Below are 20,198 nucleotides of genomic sequence, written 5' to 3' on the forward strand. Positions count from 1 at the left end.
TAACCTTGGGGGTGTTGACACTCTAAATTTTATTGTTTTTAATTAACTATTTCTTTTCCCTAAACAATACCTGTTCATTGGAGAGAAAAATAGCATTACCTGTACTAAGCAAAAGAAAGGAAATAAAATGCTCAGAAACATTTACATATGTATGCAGACTCACACACACACACACACACACACACACACACACACGCACAGGCTCGCACTGTGTCTAGGACTGCCTTTTCACTTATTGGTATGTCCTGAACATATTTCCATGTCAGTAGACACTTATCCTCGTAGCGGTAACAGCAATTAAATATTATTGCAGCATCTATTTTTATCATCATTTATTTAACTCGTCATGGTTGAACTGTTCGGTTGTATCTCTCGTTTTCTGTATGACAGGCAATTTGACGACAAATGACCCATCCCCTAATGTTCAATATACAAATATCTAGTGTATAAGGAGATAAGGGGTATTTGGCTAAAATACAATTCAGCGTGCCCCACCTTCTCCACATGTAATATGCTCTAAAAATGCATGAATAATTAAATTAGCCCTTCTATTCTCCAGCACAGATCCTGAGCCCAGCGGTGGGTGCGGGTGCTTAGAGCCCCGGTCTGCTCTCCTACCCGCCAAAAGGCAAAGGCCACTCAACTGCCACCTTAAGACACCCAGGATTCTCCTCTTCTTTTTTATTAATAGAATAAAGCTCAGGCTCAGTGCATGAGAGCAGCGCTCTTCGACTTTGCATTCATCAGAGTAACCTAGATGGCTTGTTTAAAAATACACATTCCCTGGCTGCGCTCGAAGAAACTGGACTTCAGTGGTTTAGTGGGGGTGTGCATAGGCCAGGTGATTCTGAGGACCACGAGGGGTTAGGGACTGCCCCGTTAATTCCGGCCAATGGAGAGATCAGACCATCCAGCATTGTCTGCAGCATATTTCTTTTTCCTCTTTTGCAATGAATATTTGATGCTCAGCGGGATGAGCCCCAGGATGAGGCACACATGAAAGAAAAATCCATGCCTCTCCATCTTTTCCCCAGGATTGCCCTTTGGTGAGACTCTCTTTTGCGACTGCTTCACTTTCCCCGGTTCACAGAACAAACCTCTTCTTCGTCTCTTTTGTTGTCTCTTATCTGTTCAACAAACACCCACTGCGCAGGACCATCCTCCAGTAAGCCGTCCAGTGGGGCCGTTTGGGAGCCCTTCTTCGTGGGGTGAGCACTGAAGGAACCGGGGCCCCATAAGCCCGTGCTTTTGTCGGGGCTGCCCCCTCTCCCATCTCAGGGTACCTGGCACCAGGCTGTTAAGCTGTGGATAGGCAACCGCACATCCCATTGGGTGTGCGTATTTCAGCACGTGGAGTTGGCCAGTGAAGCCGGCCGATGTCGGCACAGCGTACAGCAGCGCGCCTGTCCGTGGGGAGGAAGGGTCGTCCCGCCTCCCCTCCAGGCCAGTCCTGTTGCGCCTCCTCCTGCCCCACTCTGACTTTCGCGCGCCCAGGGGTCTCTGAGGGTCGCGCCCGATACCCTCCTCTACCCCAAGGCTTCTTCTCCCCAAGGGCCGGGCTGGGGACCCAGGAGCGTCACAGCCTCCGTAGGCCCCGGAAATCGCAACTTGGTCAAAGCTAAGCCTGCCGCGATCAGCTTTTCTCACCACCTTGGGGATCCACTCTCCGTCCGTCCTTCCCGACCTCAGGCTGCAGAGAAAACTTGGGGGCGGCGGTCGAGGAAGCCGCGCCCCGAGGCTCCCAGCACAGCCCCAAGAGGAATCCTGCCGGCAACAAAAAGCTGTGCGCGCGGCCGGGCGCGAGCCTCCGCGTCCAGGTGGGGTCTCCGCGCCCCAATTCCACCCCGCCCCGCATCGGCGCTCCCCGCAAGTGAGGGGTTTCCACACGCCCCGGCGTTCCCGCACACTCAGGGTCTCCCTCGACCCCCCGGGAGATGCTCCCCGCTTTCTATCCCGCCCCGCTCTGGCGCGCCCGGTAAACGATGTGACCCCGCCCCGCTGCGGTCTCCCCTCCCCAGGACACTGCCCCCGTCCCCACTTGTGGTGCTCGGGGCATCTCTAAAGCCCCCAACCAGAGTCCTCCAACCCACCCGCGAGGCTCGCGCACCAGCAACGCGGCCCCGCCCGCAGGGACCCCGCCCACCTGTGGCTCTACCCCCGCCTCTGCGGCCTCCCCCACCGCTAGCGCGGCCCCCACCTAGGACGACCCCCGCGTAGGTCCTCCTGCCCACACCCGCCCCCTCGCCAGCCCCTGCCCCAGCCCCTAGCCGTGACCCCGCCCCTAGCCCCCCCCCGCCCCCGCCCCGCAGCCCCTCCCGTGCGCTCGGGCCCATCCCGTCACCGCCCATTGGCCCTGGGTCCGCTCAGGGGCGCCGGCCTGGCGGCGGTTCCGAGTCGGGCGCGTGCCGGCAGGGTTCCCATTGCCAGCGGCGCAGCCAGACTAGGGGCTGCCCTCCGCCTTCTCGCCATGGACGCGGACGACTCCCGGGCCCCCAAGGGCTCCTTGCGGAAGTTCCTGGAGCACCTCTTCGGGGCCCGCAAGGCCATCGGCGTGCTGACCAGCGGCGGGGATGCTCAAGGTGCGCGCCCCCCTCCCGGCGGCGAGGGAGTGACGGACGGAGGAGGGAGAACAGGGCGAAGTGGATGGGGCGACGGGGCAGAAGAGGGGGAAGCGATGGGAGGACCCGGGGAAAGGTGGGGAAGCGATGGGAAGAACCGGGGAGACGAGCGGGGAAGCGATGGGGAGAACTGGAGAGAAGCCCGTGACCCGGAGCGGCAGGGGTACCTGCGGGGCGGCGTGAGCCGGCAAGGCAGCCCCGGGGTCCTTGCCGGGTGGGGCGGAGGAGGAAGGGACACGGCGGTAGGAACCTCCGTCCGGAAGAGAGTGAGGTTTCCACCCCCTCCGGTTTATGTTTTAAATTGAGCCTGGCAGAGGGGGTCGCCTGGAGCGCCCTTGGGGGACGTTCTCCCTCAGAGCTGTAGGACAGGGCCGGGCTTCCCCTCCGAAGCGTGAGTACAGCGCGATCACTTGCTAAGTGGCCCCCCGCCCCCTAACTCCGCCCCACGTCATCCCCCAGCATGTCGCTTTTCCGTTGGAAGAGTTTAAAAAAGGGTTTCCTAAAAGGATTAAAAAAAAAAAAAAAAAAAAAAAAGGGTTTCCTGCACTAGTTGCTTTTCGGCTAGTGACGATACCGAAAACTAAAATGGGTCCCAGGCCCTCCCCGCCAGCCTCTGCGGACGGGAAGGACCAGGAAGCGGGGACTCGGGGACGTCAGCGGAGCCGGGGCGCGGGCTCTGGGCTTCCCCTTCCCTGCAATGTAGAAGCGGCTCTCCAGGAGGGGCCCGAGTCTGGGCCCACGACGCGGGCGCGCCGGGAGGACATTTAACAATGACGAGCCGGAGGTGGTGGAGACTGTGCGCCTCAGGCCCCGGGTGCACGTGGGGGCGCCAGTGCCCCGACGGTGGAGCGTCCCGATCCTTGCAGCCGCTGGATGGTAGATCCGCGCTTCCCAGGCGAACGCTACCTGGGAGCCTTAGCGATCGCGCGGGCTGGAGACGCGACGCGCCCGGAGCTGGGTTTTGATTTTTATTTTCCCGGTTCCTCCTGCAGCAGATGCGTGGAAAGGCCCGGATGGCGGATTTCCTCCCGTTTCGGGACCGCGCACTGAACAAGGATGGAGCCGGGATGGGCCCCCAGCCCACGGCCCCGGTGACCTTCCCTTCGCCCTTGAGCGCGCGGGGCGGGCGCGGGTGCTGCAGGTTGGGGCGCTGTGGGCCCCGCCCGGCCCGCCGCGGGCGCCTACGTGATGCCGGGCCCGTAGTCTCCTTGCGCCCAGGCCGGGACATCCGTCTGCCAGGCACTCCCCGAGCCCGCAGCGTAGCCTCCCCAGGCCCAGCACCCCCCGCGGGAGACCCCAGTGGCAGCGCCAGACTCCGCCCTGCAGCCCGACCCCCAGCGCCCCTGGGAAGTGCTCTGGCGTTAGCGTTCTAGTAAAAGGACCCCCCAGCCTCAGCATTCCTCCTGTAGGGTTGGATTCTCAGAGAAAGAAAAGGTGATGCAGCAGACGCTGGGATTGGAGAAATTACCAGAGTGAAGTGGAAATAGTCTGGCCAGCGTGACTTAAACCGGCCCGGAGATGTGCAAGTACCAGTGGAACCGCCTGGGGTCGGGATAGGACCCAGAGTGGCTTCTCAGTCAAAGGCCTTCAGAAGCAGAGGGAACATCTTGAGTGACTTTACCCGGGCCGCGAAAGACAAGAAACCTTTGGCACGGGAAGAGGAACCGATCTCTGGAAGTCACCAGGGCGGGTGGAAGGTCAGGGGTTCAAGGTTATTTTGGAATTTAGGTGCTGTGGTTCCTGCACGGTGGCTCATGCTTGTCATTCCAGTGCATTGGGAGGCCAAGGCAGGAGGATCGCTTGAGCCCAGGAGTTCCAGAGCAGCCTGGACAACATAGTGAGACTCTGTGTCTACAAAAAAAAAAAAAAAAACACGAAAGAAAAACACATTAAGATGCTGTATGTATTGGAAAATATTTATGGGTCATTCTTTTGAGCTTCATGTCCAAAAGCTTGCTAAAATGCTTGGGAGTTTGTGTACAGGCATGTGAGATTAGGATACATTGGCAGAATCGCGGTGTTCTCTGTTATCCTGGTTTTGCCACCCGGGAGGAGTTACACATATTGAAGGTTAGTAAGTCCACGCCTCTTCTCTTCTGGGGAAAAAGGTACTTTGGAAACCAATATTATGTGGGAACGTGGCTTGGTTGGTACAGCCTTGGCTTAATGGGAGACAGCTGCCCTCAGCTCTGCAGGTGGCATCAAATACGGTGGCCTCGAGCCCACATGGGTCACACCTGGGCTGTCCCTGGGGAAGCCCGCCACGGCGGGTCACCTGGGCATTCTTTCCCTGGCAGAGCCGAAGTCACAATTTTTTTGTAGACTCTAAAGAGCTTTACCCTTCCGAGATATGATCTTGAATCTTTTGGAGCATTTGGACGCATTTCTTTTAAGGAAGTTCACCTCCAGATGTGCTCAGACGGCCTGGTCTTAGCTGCCACAGATTTACAAATTCTTACAGTAAGTAGGTTATTCCTCGAGAATTTATCTGTTGTGCCCCCATTCTTTTTGCCATTTTATTCTGATTCTATATTAGTACTTGATTTTCCCTGACATAGAAGACTTGCCTGTAGCTAGAGATCAGAGAACATATTCACATTCAAGTATTAATTTCAGGGGAATTATCTGTCAGATGTGAAATTATGGTAAAATTCCATATATTAAAATGACCATAGCTACCATTTGTTGAAAATATTTTGTATACTAGGAGCTTTACAATTCTTATCTCCAAGCCTAGATACATGATCCCAAGAGAGGCATGCCCTCATTTTGGAAGTGGGGAGAAAGACTCACAAAGAAAAATAACTTAGGTAAGGGCATGAGGGGCATACGTGATTGTGGTAGGAGCAAAACAGATCCTAATTCCAAATATTGTACTCTCCCTTAGACCATGAAGAGTGCTTATGTCTGGCTCTGTCACCCAGGCTGGAGTGTAGTGGTGCCATCATAGCTCACTGCAGCCTCAAACTCCTGGGCTCAAGTGATCCTCCTGCCTCAGCCTTCTGAGTAGCAAGGAAGACAGGAATGCACCATCATGACCAGCTAATTGTTATGATGATGATGATGATGATGATGATGATTTCTGTAGAGACAGGATCTCACTATGCTGCTGAGACTGGCCTTGAACTCCTGGCCTCCTCTAGTGAGCCTCCTGCCTTGGCCTCCCAAAGAGCTGGAATTACAGACATGAGCCATCATGTCAGGCCTCCACCATACTTTTCATGGGACTTTCTTGGCGAAGCTCCTTAATCTAGTTAATGCTCAAAAGTGAACAAAACCCAACTTGCTCAAAATTACACAGATATTCTTTGGGTGGTTTTGTGAGGGGAATGGAAAATAACTTTTTATAGCGATAGGAGTCAAGGTGGCAAAAAATCATATTAAGGCTTAATACCAACGCGATGGGCTGCTTTCCTTCCCCCAGTAGAGTTCATATTATTTAATTATAAGGTAAAATTGAAAATCTCTTTCCTGTATTCCTGACTCCCCAGGCCTTGAATGAAGAAAGTATTTCTCAGGCTTGGTTTTTTTTTTGTTGTTTTGTTTTGTTTTGTTTTTCCTACTTCTTTGGGTATCTTCTGTCTCAGGCTGTGGGATTTTTTGTTTTTTGTTTCCCCCTGCTTCTTTGGGTATCTTCTGTTGTCCCAAGACATGTCTGGAAACTTAAATTGATTTTCACTCAATCTAAAATAAGCTCCCCAGCTCTTGATCACGGACTGATCATGACTAAGTGCCCACCGCCACGTCACGCTGTGCCACACACCAAGAGTGACTCATTGTCTTAGTCACAGGTTGTGGCTTCTGCAGGGCCTGATGCCTGGTGGAGCTGAGTGTACTGGGAAGTCCAGGTGCATCCTTAGGGTGGGCTGGATGCGAAAGCAGCGTCCTTTTTGCCTGTGGTGACAGGAACATCAATACAGTATTTATAGAAAGTTCATATAAATTGAGTATCAACCTTTCCAATCCTAGTGAGAATAGCTAGCGTTTAGTGACTCTCTGTTATGTGGCAGGCCCTCAGTGATGCTGGGCACTGACTTATCCCCACTTTACACATGAGCAAGGGATGCCCGAGGTGTTCCAGCTTCCCTGAGTTCACAGAGCTCCGTGGTGTGGCCAGGCCCTGTGGCTGCAGCAGGGATGTTCAGTGCTGCGTGTAGCTGTGTCTTCGCTGTGACTTTCCCGTGCCCAGCACCACGCCTGGCGCTTGACAGGAACACAAATGTTTGCTGCCTGCCTCCCGCCTGGAATCTCCAGTGAGGAGCAGGAAACCAGGGCTTCTAGCTGTCTTCTTCATTCATGAAGTCCTTTAGAGGAATTCAACCCTCTCTAATCAAAAGTACCCAACATCCTCAGGTCTATATGTATACACTGTTAAGACTTCAAGATTAGTACCTTAAAACCGAAGTCAGAAGTGTGAGGTTTCAATTGACTGGACATGCATTAGGTCAATGCCATACATATTTATTGGACACCAGGCTTGATCCCCACATGGGCACCTTTGGTGTCTGAAGCAATATTCCTTGGGTGGTTTTGTGAGGGCAACGGAAAATGACTTTTTATAGCGATAGGAGTCAAGATGGCAAAAATGATATCAAGGCTTAGTACCAATGTGATGGGCTGCTTTTCTTCCCCCAGTAGAGTTCATATTATTTAATTATAAGATAAAATGGAAATCTCTGAAGCAACGCTTCGGAGCGCAGTCGGATGGAAGGGGAAACTGAGAACAGTGCCGTTTCGCCTCACACAGCTCCGGCGCCCCTCACCATCCTGTACACACACATTCTTTGATGGGATCTTTTCAGTGTAAAGTGCAGTAATTGATTTTGCAGAAATTACTGGGTCTGGGAGGCAGACGATGAGTGATGGTGTCACCCCGTGGCACAGTGGAAGATTTATGTGATGGCATCATTTTCTATGAATGCAGACCGCTTTGTGTGCCATACTCGGAGGACCCTTCGAAGCTAGACATTTTGTCATCTTTCAAAAGAAGCATGTTTTCCTTCTTGGTTACAGAAAACTAAAAGCTTTTGATACAGGACTCCAACCTTTTATCAGGGAGAATCAGGGCTCTTTAAATAAGCTCTACCAATCGGATGGGCCATCAGAAACAATTAAAATTAGAAAGATGAAGATACGGTAACAACGTGGTCAGGGCAAACGTCACGATACCAGATTGCACGTTCACAGTTGCCTTTCTGCTAAGAACGTGCGGGTGAATAAGGAACAGAGGGCCATGTGTCAGTAGTTGGGTTGCGTTTTGTGTTTCTTTTCTACAAGCCCTTTCTGGTGTGTTTGTGTATATTACAGAGTAGCTGCCCAGAGGTTGCCATTTCCCTCCCCACTCCTCGGTTCTCTCCATCTTCACCCCCAATTCCCAGTCCTTTGTTTGGAATTACAGTCATTGTGCTTGTCAGGATGGAAGAGGGAGCCAGACACATGGCAGACCAGAGCACTGAGAGGCAGAGACTTACTTATAAGTCCCGCCCTGGCCCTGCAGTCTGGAGTGCTGAAATAGGGTCTCGGTGTTTTCCTCTGCAGAATGGAGGCATCACTCGGTCTCTGTCTTCTCTCCCTGTCTCTTTCTTCACTCCCCTCTTCCCTAACACACATCCACAGTGAAAGTCTTCAGGAGGCAAAAGAGAAAAGGCTGGACTGTGCTGGGTCCCCCAACCCCAGGGCCCATTTGCTGTCTTCCCAGCTTCCATGTGCCCAGAGCTGCCTGGGGGAGCCTTCGGAGGTTCAGATCCTGACTGTGTGGGTCTGAGTGAGGCTCCCACTCTCACCGGTAGGGGGAGGGCGCCAGTGCTGCGGGTCCCCCTGGGGTCAGTGAGGCGGTTTGCAAATCCTGCAGATCAGCTTCTCCACTTCTCCAGGTTTCTCCAACGTGAGATGCTCCCAGGAGTCCTGTGGGATTGTTTTCTGACTTTGACCAGGATTTTGACGGAGAAGATTCATTAATATAGGACCCCTTGTCTTAACGTACATATGTAAATGATCTGATGTGAAGTTTTCTGAATGGAAAATGATTGAAAGGTTGGCATGCAGTAGACTTGGGGAGTCATTCCTTCATATCTTTTCAGCTGTGTCTTACTACAATTAAGATTTTGTTTCTGTGTGTGTGGGGTTTTTTCAGATGGAGTCTCCCTCTGTTGCCCAGCCTGGAGTGCAGTGGCCTGATCTGGGCTCACTGCAACCTCTACCTCCCGGGTTCAAGCGATTTTCCTGTCCCAGCCTCCCAAGTAGTTGGGATTACAGACTTGCGCCGCCATGCCCACCTGGGTTTTTTTTTTTTTTTTTGTGTGTGTGTGTGTGTGTGTGTGTGTGTGTGTGTATCTTCAGTAGAGATGGGGTTTCACCGTATTGGTCAGGCTGGTCTCGAACTCCTGACCTCAAGTGATCCACCCGCCTTGGCCTCCCAAAATGCTGGGATTACAGGCTTGAGGCGCCACACCTAACCTTATTTCTGTGTTTCTGTAATCATTTCGCACATTAACCGACCGACTTCGGTGAGTCAGGGCAGGCTTTAGGCAAAAGAACCAAGTCCTTTATGCCCCTGGAGCTCTCACTCCTGCGGTGAGGCGTGGGTACAATATGCCTGTAGCTGGACCTGAGAAGAAAAGCTCCAGTCTTATGAAAGGGCCCAGGGGAGCCTCTGATTGGGGCCCTTTGACCTGACCCTACGGTGAGGGAGGAGTCGGTAGAGGAGGGTGGCCCAGAGGAGGACTTTGGATTTGTCTTAGGGGAACTGGGAAGCAGGTGGAGGGAAGCCGACTGACTGGGAAGCAGACTGACTGTCTCCAATTAAAGGTGGCTCTGTGGAGAGGAGAGGACAGGAGGAGAAGTAGTGAGTTTAGGGTCGCACAAGAAGTGGCCATAGATGGAAGCTTATGGGGTGGGGCATGTGGCAGGGCAGCCCTGTGCCCACAGACACACCCTGCCGAGGAGACCCAGGGACTTGAGTGTGTCAGGGCGTGGGGTAAATGGCCACTCAGCTATTACAGCCGGAAGGCAGAGCGTGTGAGCTGCGGCAGACACAGGCTGGTGGGGTAAAAGGAGAGTCTTCATAGCAGTGCTTAGAATAATAGAAAGTGGGAAAACCAGCAAAAAACTATCAACAGGAGATTAATGAATCCATTATGGCACCTGGAATGGAAGGAATTATTGTCAGCGTTTAATAAGGAGCTTTGTGCTGGTCGAAAGTCAAGAGCTGCACAGTACACTCAAGGGCAGTATTGAAGAGCCGAATCCAGAGCAGCTCTGCACAGTAGATCCCCCTGGGGCCAGAGGGGCCATTTGCAAATCCAAGCAGATCCCCTTCTTGGAGGTTTCTCCAACGGGAGCATCTCCCAGGATTGGGGCCTGCGTGGGTGGCTTGTGTTATATATGCCATTTTAAATGAACTAGTTGCCACATTAAAGAAAGGCGGGCCGGGACGGGGGGACACTGGGTGCCATGACTCACGCCTGTAATCCCAGCACTTCGGGAGCCCAAGGCAAGTGGATCACTTGAGCCCAGGAGTTTGAGGCCAGCCTGGGGAACATGGAGAGATCCAGTCTCTACAAAAAATACAAAACAATTAGTCAGATATGGCGTTGCACACCTACAGTCCCAGCCCCATGGGAGATTGAGGTGGGAGGATTGCCTGAGCCCAGGAGTTGGAGGCTGCAGTGAGCTGTGACTGCACAGGTTCACTCCAGCCTGGGCAATAGAGTGAAACCCTATCTAAAAAAAAAAAAAAGTAAAACAACAAAAAAAAACTTTTATATTCAGCCCATTATTTGATAACAATCAGTTATTATGTTGATTATTAATATTTTACACTGTTTTCCATACTAAGTCTTTGAAATCCATTGTGTAAAGAATCTTAAAGTACATCTCCATGTGGACGGGATGCACGTGGCCAGCGGCTCCTCTGAGGGACAGTGTGGTCACGGCGATGGGTGGCGTGTCCTGCCTGTATGTAGAAGGTCCCCGTGTGGGTGTTTCTGCGAAGGCCCTGACGGATGTGCAGGGGAGGGCCGACACCGTCCCAGCCACGCAGAGGACCCTGGAATGCAGCACGCTGCCACCGCGCCCACGCCCCAGACCCTCTGCTGCCTGAGCTCTTTCCCAGGTGTCCATTTAGCTAACCTCCCTCCTCTTCTTCCCTTTCCTTCTTTCCCCAAACGTCACTCTCAGGCAGGTCTGCAGGCTCTCCGCTTGTCAATGGCAGCCCTTCCCCTCCCCACCCTCTTAACACCCCCACCCCACTTGTTATTTTTCTCCTTAGTGCTCATGGCCATCCACCCCTGGGCATCATGCTTTTGTTCACTGTGTTTCTTGCTTTCGGGTCTCTCCTGATCAGAACAAGCTCTGCCCAGACCAGAGACTTTCCATTTTGTCACCGACGCATCCACATAGCGCCCGGCAGCGATGGCGCTTGGAGCACCTGAGGTCGACAGTGGGCCGGTGGTTGAGTGAAGAGCCCTACAGATTTATCTCAAGCCCTCCCCTGACCCTACCAGAAGACACGGTGGTCTGCACAGTCCCGATAGTCAGATAGGCCCCCGGCTCGGTGACTTTGAACCGGTGGGGCTGGGGAGGGGGCAACAGCACGTTGACAGAATCCCCCCTTGGTATCCCACCTCCCCATGCCTACATAATCCCTATATTGTCAAAGGAGAGACCCCTAGAAGGAGCTTTGGCAGCAGGAGTGAGATCAGCGCAGTGTAAGCTCATTTTCTGACAAACCAGTGGCAGCAGTCGGCAAACTGACTTTATTTCTCAAAAAGAATGTATGCATCGAAATTAACAAGTGAGTGATCAGCAGTGTGGGAAAATTCAGGAAAAGCAGTTCAGTGCTGTGAGAGAGGGCGAGGCAGGGAGCTTTATTACTCCAGACAACGGAGGAGGTAAAAGGATAGAACTGGATTATTTCATTAGATTTCATCTATTCGAACTTTTTTTTTTTTTTTTTTTTTTTTTTTTTGAGACGGAATCTCGCTGTTACCCAGGCTGGAGTGCAGTGGTGGAATCTCGGCTCACTGTAACCTCCGCCTCCTGGGTTCAAGAGATTCTCTTGCCTAAGCCTCCCAAGTAGCTGGGACTACAGGTGCATGCCACCACGCCCGGCTCAATTTTCTTTGTATTTTTAGTAGAGATGAGTTTCACCCTGTTATCCAGGATGGTCTCAATCTCCTGACCTCGTGATCTGCCTGCCTTGGCCTCCCAAAGCCCTGGGATTACAGGCATGAGCCATCACGGCCAGCCTATTCCTTCCTTTTTTTTTTTTTTTTTTTTAAATACAGTTTAGATTTTATCAGAGCAGAATCCCAGGAAACTGAGATTTGTAAACTGGGAAATCCAGCTTCTCCAAGTAGCCGGGAAATAAGGGTGACCTCAGTCATTCTTGCTAGACCCTGGTGTGGGCCGTGAATGACTCTGACTCAAGGAAGAAGCGGTCTTGTGACTCTCTTACCTGCACTGTGGTTTAGTAAGAAGCTGTTAAAAAGTGTGTCATATGAAGAAAGTGATTTAATAATTGGTCAGAGTAATGACCACTTATTTCCTATGTAACCACTCCCTCGTTATCTCCAACTTTATCTTTGGTTCTTATGACAAGATTATCACTTCCCTGAAAACTGGGGTTTTTGCAAATGACGAAGAGATGTTTTTCCAAATGGTAAGGTTCTTCTTTGGTGGGAAGATGTTTTCTCCTGGAAATCCTTAGGAAATTTTTTGGTTCTTGGGTTGGGCTCCCAAAACCAAAATGAAAGGAGATGGATTATCCCCAGGATACCTGAGCTATAAGGACAATCTGTAGCTTGAGTGTGGAGTGAAAGACACTGAAACTGCCCTTTGTCCCAAATAGCTGTGTGCTGGGGCCCTAGGACAGCCCTAAGAAGATGGTGAAACAGGTGACGTTTACCTGTGAGGCTGAAAGCCCTCATTGCCAGGCTGTGAAAGCCCGCACTGCAGGTGTGCATGTCTTCCTCCCTGTCCTGCGGGTGACAGAGCCTGCCAGTAAATGCTGGTGCATTTCCTTCTTATTTTTCATCCAACCATGTTCTCCTCCCTCCTAACCCCTTACTGAATGTTCCTGGGGCTTCCTCAGGTTTCGCCCTGCAGGGCCCAGCAGGAGGCAGCTGATATGCACTCCTCACCATTCAGAAGTTCAGAGGGAGGGCTTAGAACCACACAGGCTCCACCCCCAGGCAATTAAGTGAGCATCTGGCCTCAGCAGGCATTATTTTCCTTCAAGTTCCCATTGGTGACTCTAAGGCACAGGCATTGTAATAGAGGAAATCAGGAAGTCTTGAAAGTTAAAATGAAATAAGACTAGGGTTTACACTGCAGCTTCACCACTTCACTAATGTCGTTACCTTCCAGTAATCAGTTTATCCCCCTCAGAGCCTCAGCTTTCTCATCCCTTCAGGGAGGTGTCAGGAGCTCTGCGGGCTTCCTGTGAGAATCATCCCTGTGAGGGCTCTGGCTGTGGGTGTGCAGTCAGCAAGGGATGCCCTACTAGGTCCCACCAAGTGCTGCCAGCCCCTGAGCTCAAGGATGACACGTGAAGAAAAGCCCTTCGCAATGTAGGGCTCCATCCCAACAATGTGCAAGTGAATAGAAGTCCTTTCAGGACCTAGTGTTGTGTATTTTTAAGTGTGGTGCCCTGTCACCTGGAAATTGTTAGAAATGCACGTTCCCAGGCTCCCTCTCCACCTGTGAAACCCTGGGGGTGGCCCAGCTACCCGGGGTGCGGCGGCCGCCGCTGGTGATCTCCTGCTGTGGGGTGATGTCACTGTTCTTTCTGGGCGGGTGCAGGTGGACACAGGGTTGGGTGGTGGGGAGAATGCTGCAGGGACTTCAGGGACTAGTTTAGTGCTGGGATTCATTTTTACTCTGTACAGGAGTCTCCTGGGGTCACCTTGTGTATCATGTCCAGCTTTTTTTTTTTTTTTTTTTGAGACAGTGTCTCGCTCTGTCACCCAGGCTGGAGTGCAGGTGGCGCAATCTCCGCTCACTGCAAGCTCCTCCTCCCGGGTTCACGCCATTCTCCTGCCTCAGCCTCCTGAGTAGCTGGGACTGCAGGTGCCTGCCACCATGCCCAGCTAATTTTGTATTTTTAGTAGAGATAGAGTTTCACCATGTTGATTAGGCTGGTCTTGAACTCCTGACCTCAGGTGATCTCCCCGCCTCAGCCTCCCAAAGTGCTGGAATTACAGGCATGAGCTACCACACCCACTGGGCTAATTTTTAAGTTTTAGAGATGGATTCTCACTGTTACCCATGCTGGTCTCAAACTCCTGGCCTCAAGCAATCCTCCCATCTTGGCCTCCCAAAGTACTTGGATTTGCAGGCATGTGCCACCACACCTAGCCAAACATTGATCTTTCATTTTAAACTTCATCTAGAGATGTGGCAAAAACCAAAAGAGGTATTTGTTAAAATACTTTATAACCCTAGTACAGTAATAGAGTAATCCAACTGACAATTTCACAAAACTCAATTTTTGGCAACAAGTTCAAGGTTATACATATTAATACAGATAACACATTTATTCAACCAGAGGAAAAAGGTCACAATGACAGAATTTATCTTTTTCTTTATTATGTTGCCTGAGCTATGGTTAAGATTTGGGGAACTAGTACCTTAAAGAACCTTCAGAAATGTCTTATTCTAGAATTTAGAAACAAAATTTATACTCTCAGGGTTGAGAGAATCCAGGAGCAATCACCACCCCTAGTGTCCACATGCTACTCTCCAAAGGCCCTTCCCCACTAGCCACAGAAATCAGAGCTCCCTGGGAAACAGACAGTTGAATCTCTGGAGCAGGGAGGGCCTGGCTGTGCATGCTTTAGGGAGGTGGGAGTAGGGGTGTAGAAACCAAAGAAGTGAGACCAAAATGGGCCAACAGCTGGAGAAAATGTGGGCATAAAAATAAATTCTACCTGATCACATAGTCTCAAATATGTACATATACAGAAATATTTCTGTGAGGTCACAGGGGTGCTAAAAAAACAAAACAAATAAGACTGGGGGGAAAAAAGAAGAAAAGAAAGAACTCTCTTCTCCATGTTGGGCGCAATGACTCACGCCTGTAATCTCAGCACTTTGGGAGGTCAAGGTGGGCAGATTGTTTGAACTCAGGAGATCGACACCAGCCTGGGCACCACGGCAAGACTCTGTCTCTACAAAAAAATATAAGCACTAGCTGGGCATGGTGGTGCACACCTGTAGTCCCAGCTACTCAGGAGGCTGAGGTGGCCCAGGAGGCTGAGGCTGTAGTAAGCTAAGACCATGCCACTGTACTCCAGCCTGGGGGACAGAACCAGACCCTGTCTTTAAAAAAAAAAAAAAAAAAAAAAAAACAAAAGACAGCCTCTTCTGTCATCATTAGAGGTAGTTCCTGCACCACCCCTCCTCTTCAAACTGGAATTCCCAGGGAGAGCAGCCGCCCCTGCCTTTTCCACTGAACCATATTTCAAGATAACCCAACAGCCCCAGCTGATGTGGAGCTCTTCTTTGAAGAAGTCCAGCAAACGAATGAAGAATTACAGAATTTGAAAACTTCACAAACTCTAATAAATGATTCAGACAATAATCCTCAATGAATATGAAAACCATTAATAGGTTGATGAGAAACTCATTATCACAGGACACCAGAAACTCAAGTGCACCAGCTGCTCCGTGGCTGAAGGGAGAAAGCAGATCTTCACAAGACAGTGGCCGACTCTCAGCATGCACCCCGCTGGCGTGAGACCCCCCCAGTGGAGGCAAGCAGGCCTCACAGGATGGTAGAATGTGGCCATCTATGCAGAACTCCCCACGAGGGACTCTGCTTCAAAAGGCACAGCCTGACTCAAACTAAGTCTTTGGATCTAAGTTCCAGTTCTCAGGAAACACAGGAACATGGCACCCAACACCACACAGAAGCAGCCAGGTCACCTGGAAAGTGAGAGCGCCCAGAGGAAACCCGGCCTGCACACTCCGCTGCCGTCCGAGAGGGTGCCCAGGAGAGACCCGGGCTGACCAGCTGTGATCTGTGGGACCCTGTGCCACAAACACTTTGAGGCCAACTAGAAAATTTGAATATGGAATAAGAAATAGGCAGTTTTAAGAAAGTATGTTTTATTCTATCAAAACTGAAAATTGCATTAGCTCATGTAAGAAATAATCCTCATGTTTTAGAGTCATAAATTCAAATATTTAGGGGTAAATGATAACATTTATAATTTACTTCCGAAAACTTCACAAGGAAAAGGATATCTATTATGTGATAAGTGTTTAGGGGCTCATTATCCTAGTCTACTTTTCTGTATGCTTGAAAGTTTTCATAATTCTTTTTATGTAAAATAATCTTTCAAATATGTTTTTACGTTAGCATTTCTATGTAAATTATTAGTGTTTTATATAATATATAAAACTATATTATTATGATAATAACCTTATATTAGTGACATAAGAAACAAGCGATGTATTATAAATTATGCTGCTATAAAGACACATGCACACGTATGTTTATTGCAGCACTATTCACAATAGCAAAGACTTGGAATCAACCCAAATGTCCATCAGTGACAGACTGGATTAAGAAAATGTGGCACATATACACTATGGAATACTATGCAGCCATCAAAAAGGATGAGTTTGTGTCCTTTGTAGGGACATGGACGCAGCTGGAAACCATCATTCTTAGCAAACTATCACAAGAACAGAAAACCAAACACCGCATGTTCTCACTCATAGGTGGGAACTGAACAATGAGATCACTTGGACTCAGGAAGGGGAACATCACACACAGGGACCTATCATGGGGAGGGGGGAGGGGGGAGGGATTGCATTGGGAGTTATACCTGATGTAAATGAGGAGTTGATGGGTGCAGCACACCAACATGGCACAAGTATACATATGTAACAAACCTGCACGTTATGCACATGTACCCTACAACTTAAAGTATAATAATAATAAATAAATAAATAAATAAATAAATAAATAAATAAATAAAAGAAACAAGCGATGTATCAGAACGTGAGGATGTAATTAAGGTTCTGTGACTGCATCCACTGTCGGAAGAGCACTTCTCCGTGCCAAGGACAGACTCGAAGCTTCACACACCCTGGGTCGGGGTGGGCACCATCCATGCACCCCCACTCTCCATGCAACAAAGCTGGAAGTGATGCAAGAAGCTGGGGGCCAGGACCCTCCTCTGGGGGTCTCTAAACACCGTGTTTGTAACCACCATTCTGAGCCCACCGAAGGCTATCGTTGTAAATGTCCAAAATCAATGTCCAAGTAAGATAGGCAAACTTAGGCCAAGAATCTTACCTACACTTAGACATTTCTTAAGCATCGCTAAATGTGAGAGAAGCCATGTCATGAAAATGTAAGAACACAAACAAGTCAACTTTTCACAATCCACCATCAAACTTTTCCAACAAAATATTACCTAGCATTGCTTGGGTGATAGTGAGTGGCATGAAATTGCTTAAGCTGCTCCCACGTAAGCTCCGGGATGCAGAGTGGGTCACCCCCAGAGACCACTGAGTACGTGTGGTGGGGAAGAAGTCTGTTTTGAAGGTGCTGGGAGAATATCCTCTCATTGTCTGTCTTGAAATGTGAAGTAAATAAATAAGAATATATATATATAAAATAATACACACACACTACATTCCTTTCAATGTAGCCAATCGATCACATTCTGGTGCATATGCCTGTAATACTTTGCAAATAAAACTCTTCTAATGGTAAAAAAAAAAAAAAAGACACCCCTGTAGGCATTGTTTAACACTGTATTCAATCACTCATCACCCATGCACAGAACCCAAGGATTGAGAACAATGGACTTTTTGATGTGTGTTGCAACAAACTCATAGCCGAGGGCTGTAAATCGGAGGGATCACCAGGTCTGCCTACCAGCCACCAGGCAAGTGGGGAGAAGCTGTCACCCCAACTTGAGTTTCAAGAAGACTCCTTGGAAGAAAAGACCACCAAATTGAGAATGAAAAGGTAAGAAATGGTTCACCAGCTGAGGGAGGCTATGGAAATCAGAGAGCAGGCCACCTATGAGCCTTAGGGACACCAGCACAGGCAGGTTGTCAAAGTCACAAGGGGACATGAAGACACAGACCCAGGACAGCAGCTCTTAATCCAAAATGGTCTCAAGACTCCTTTACACCCTGAAAAATTAACCCATTTATGCCTGAGGTGGCAATTTTTTTTTGTAAAAATCAGACCTTGGCAATGACCTTGAGCTGTAGGATATAAATAACTCCCACAAGCTTAGGATTCCAATAATGGAACACTAGGCACAAATGGGTTTTAATGAGGACCCAAACAGCTTTTGATTATGTAGGCTTTTTTTGCCTGTGTAGGTACCTGTGTGTGTTTATATAATTTTTCTATATTCTAAATTAAAGTTGATTAAAAAATTAAAGTATTAAAAAATAATTATGCATTAAGGTAAGCCATCATTACATGTTAATATAAATATGTTTGAAAAATACTTCTCATAACAAAGTAAAACACTACTTAGAGTGATGCTGTGTTGCCTTTTTTGCAAATCTCTGTAGTGTCTGGCTCAGAGGTGAAGCTGGACTCCCTCATCTGCTCTGTATCCAGCTTGCTGTGTGTCACACACCTCGCCACGCAACCTCTAGAAAGTACACCATGTGCTTGGGCAAGAATGAGTGTAAAAGACAATGTGTTGATAGTGGTATGAAAACAGCTTTTCTCTCCCTGCAGATCATACACGGGGGTCGTCAGACATGGTCTGAGACCTGCTGGGAAGAACAGCAGCCTGGCGCTGCTACCCTCTGGCTTCTGTTCACAGCACTGACCCCAGCTAATCCAAGAACATGTCACCTATAATGCGAATATTGAAGAAAAATCAACCATCTTCCAGATGTGTCTATATCATGATACGGTACATGGGTAAGGTAAGCTGAACACAACATAAAAAAAGAAAACTTACAAACGCTCCCTTCGTCTCATTAAAGATGACTCCTTTAAAGATGAAGGGCATCTGGGGGTCGCTGGGGTTCTCATATTCCAGCCGCCATCTTTCCTGCCTGAGGACAAATAATTATAAGCTGACAGTGACTCAAATACTAAAGTCTGTATCAACTAGTTAATCACTCATGACATACCAGAAATCCAGCTCACGTAAACCTGGGGAAAAGGTCTCATCCAAATACACTGAGAGGAGATTCTGAAAGTCCTTGGGATTTTGTGTGGAAAATGGATACAGAGTATAATCACTAGCTGGGTACAAATGAAAAGTGAAATTGTAAAATTAAACAGATTTCTACTAAAATTATTGAATCTCAAGCCTCATTTCCCCTTTGTCCTAGGATAGTAAGTTGTAGCTATTCTTGAGATCGGGCAGTGGCTCCATGCTCTGGCCCCCGACCTCAGCAGCCGTCCCAGCTCATCACCCTGAGTGCCAGCTTTCCCATCTCATCTCAGGATCTGCACTGGACGGGCACCAGGTCTTTCTTCAGCGAACATCTAAACTCTCTCAAGTGTCTCCAGAGACTTTCACACGTCTACAAAGATGACCTCATTCTGTAGCAGCATGGATTTAACTTGCTCTTCGATGTCACTCCTTCACAGAGTGCACTGTTCATTGTCACCCTATCCACTAGTGTCAGTCTTACTAAAAGTCAAACATCAACGTTAGTGGTAACTCTGGAGGCCTGGCATTGTAGCGATATCCCAAGAGAAAATTGTTTTGAACCTTTCTGGGAAAAGTTCACGTACGTTTTATTCAAACACTAGTTTTTATAACCTCGCTACCATGTGGCTTTCCTGAAGGATGAAATTTCTGACGTCCTTCAAGTAGAGAGAGATAAAAATTTTTCTAGAACATTAATTGCCCACTCCTCTCATCCCTTCTCAGAAACTAACTGAATTCCAGTGGGTGTGCCTGGCAAACCCAAACACGGTTTTCCGTTCAGGATGCTGGTCTTACCTGTGAAGGCGTTCATGAAGGTGGAGAGGGACTGGTTCAACATTTTGAAGAAAGGGTCTCTGCACGGATACTTCCGAGACCCACAAAGGATGGTATGCTCAAGAATGTGAGGAACACCGGTACTGTCCATGGGAGTGGTCCGGAACTGCACGCTAGGGAAGGAGAATGGCTAGAATACAAAATGTTCATCTTTGTGCTGCGGACACAGTTCCCAGATGCATCATCACCTCAGGCTACTAGAAATCATCATTCTGACACCATAATCCTCCAACACGGGGTTTCCCAACTCTAATGTAAATCATTAATTCAGACTATAAAATTGTATTTTGATGAGATTGTAAGTCCGTGTAAGCTTTTCCTTATTTTTCAAGATGCTCTGTCAATAAAAATACTAGTGAGATGATATTTAAACCACATAACATACAGTCAGTGCTTTAAACCAAGCTTGTCTAACCCACAACCTGCAGTCCGCATGCTCAGGATGGCTTGGAATGCATCCCAACACAATCCCTACACTTTCTTAAAACATTTAGGTCCTCTATTTTTTTTTAAGCTCATCAACTGTCCTTAGTGTTAGTGTATTTTGTGTGTGGCCTGAGACAGTTGTTCTTCTAATGTGGCACAGGGA

General features: G+C 49.1%; 1 protein-coding gene across 4 annotated transcripts; it reads left to right on the forward strand.

Moving 5' to 3' along the window:
* The first annotated feature begins 2,419 nt into the window (after nt 1-2,419).
* LOC144341498 (uncharacterized) lies at nt 2,420-19,986 on the forward strand. Of its 4 annotated transcripts, none has more exons than XR_013418462.1 (4): nt 2,420-2,579; nt 17,420-17,607; nt 18,343-18,536; nt 18,951-19,986. XR_013418462.1 is itself a non-coding variant. In XM_078005058.1 (3 exons), exons 1-3 carry the CDS (start codon nt 2,571-2,573, stop codon nt 18,434-18,436), a joined length of 291 nt encoding a protein of 96 aa, XP_077861184.1. In that variant the 5' UTR covers nt 2,420-2,570; the 3' UTR covers nt 18,437-18,566. The 4 variants fall into 4 exon arrangements, 2 of the variants coding, with proteins under 2 accessions (XP_077861184.1, XP_077861183.1); XR_013418463.1 differs by having other exon boundaries at nt 19,499-19,712; XM_078005058.1 differs by lacking the exon at nt 18,951-19,986 and having other exon boundaries at nt 18,343-18,566.
* The last annotated feature ends 212 nt before the right edge of the window (nt 19,987-20,198 follow it).

Source organism: Macaca mulatta, chromosome 6, assembly GCF_049350105.2.
Source record: "Macaca mulatta isolate MMU2019108-1 chromosome 6, T2T-MMU8v2.0, whole genome shotgun sequence".
NCBI classification, from domain to species: Eukaryota; Metazoa; Chordata; class Mammalia; order Primates; family Cercopithecidae; genus Macaca; species Macaca mulatta.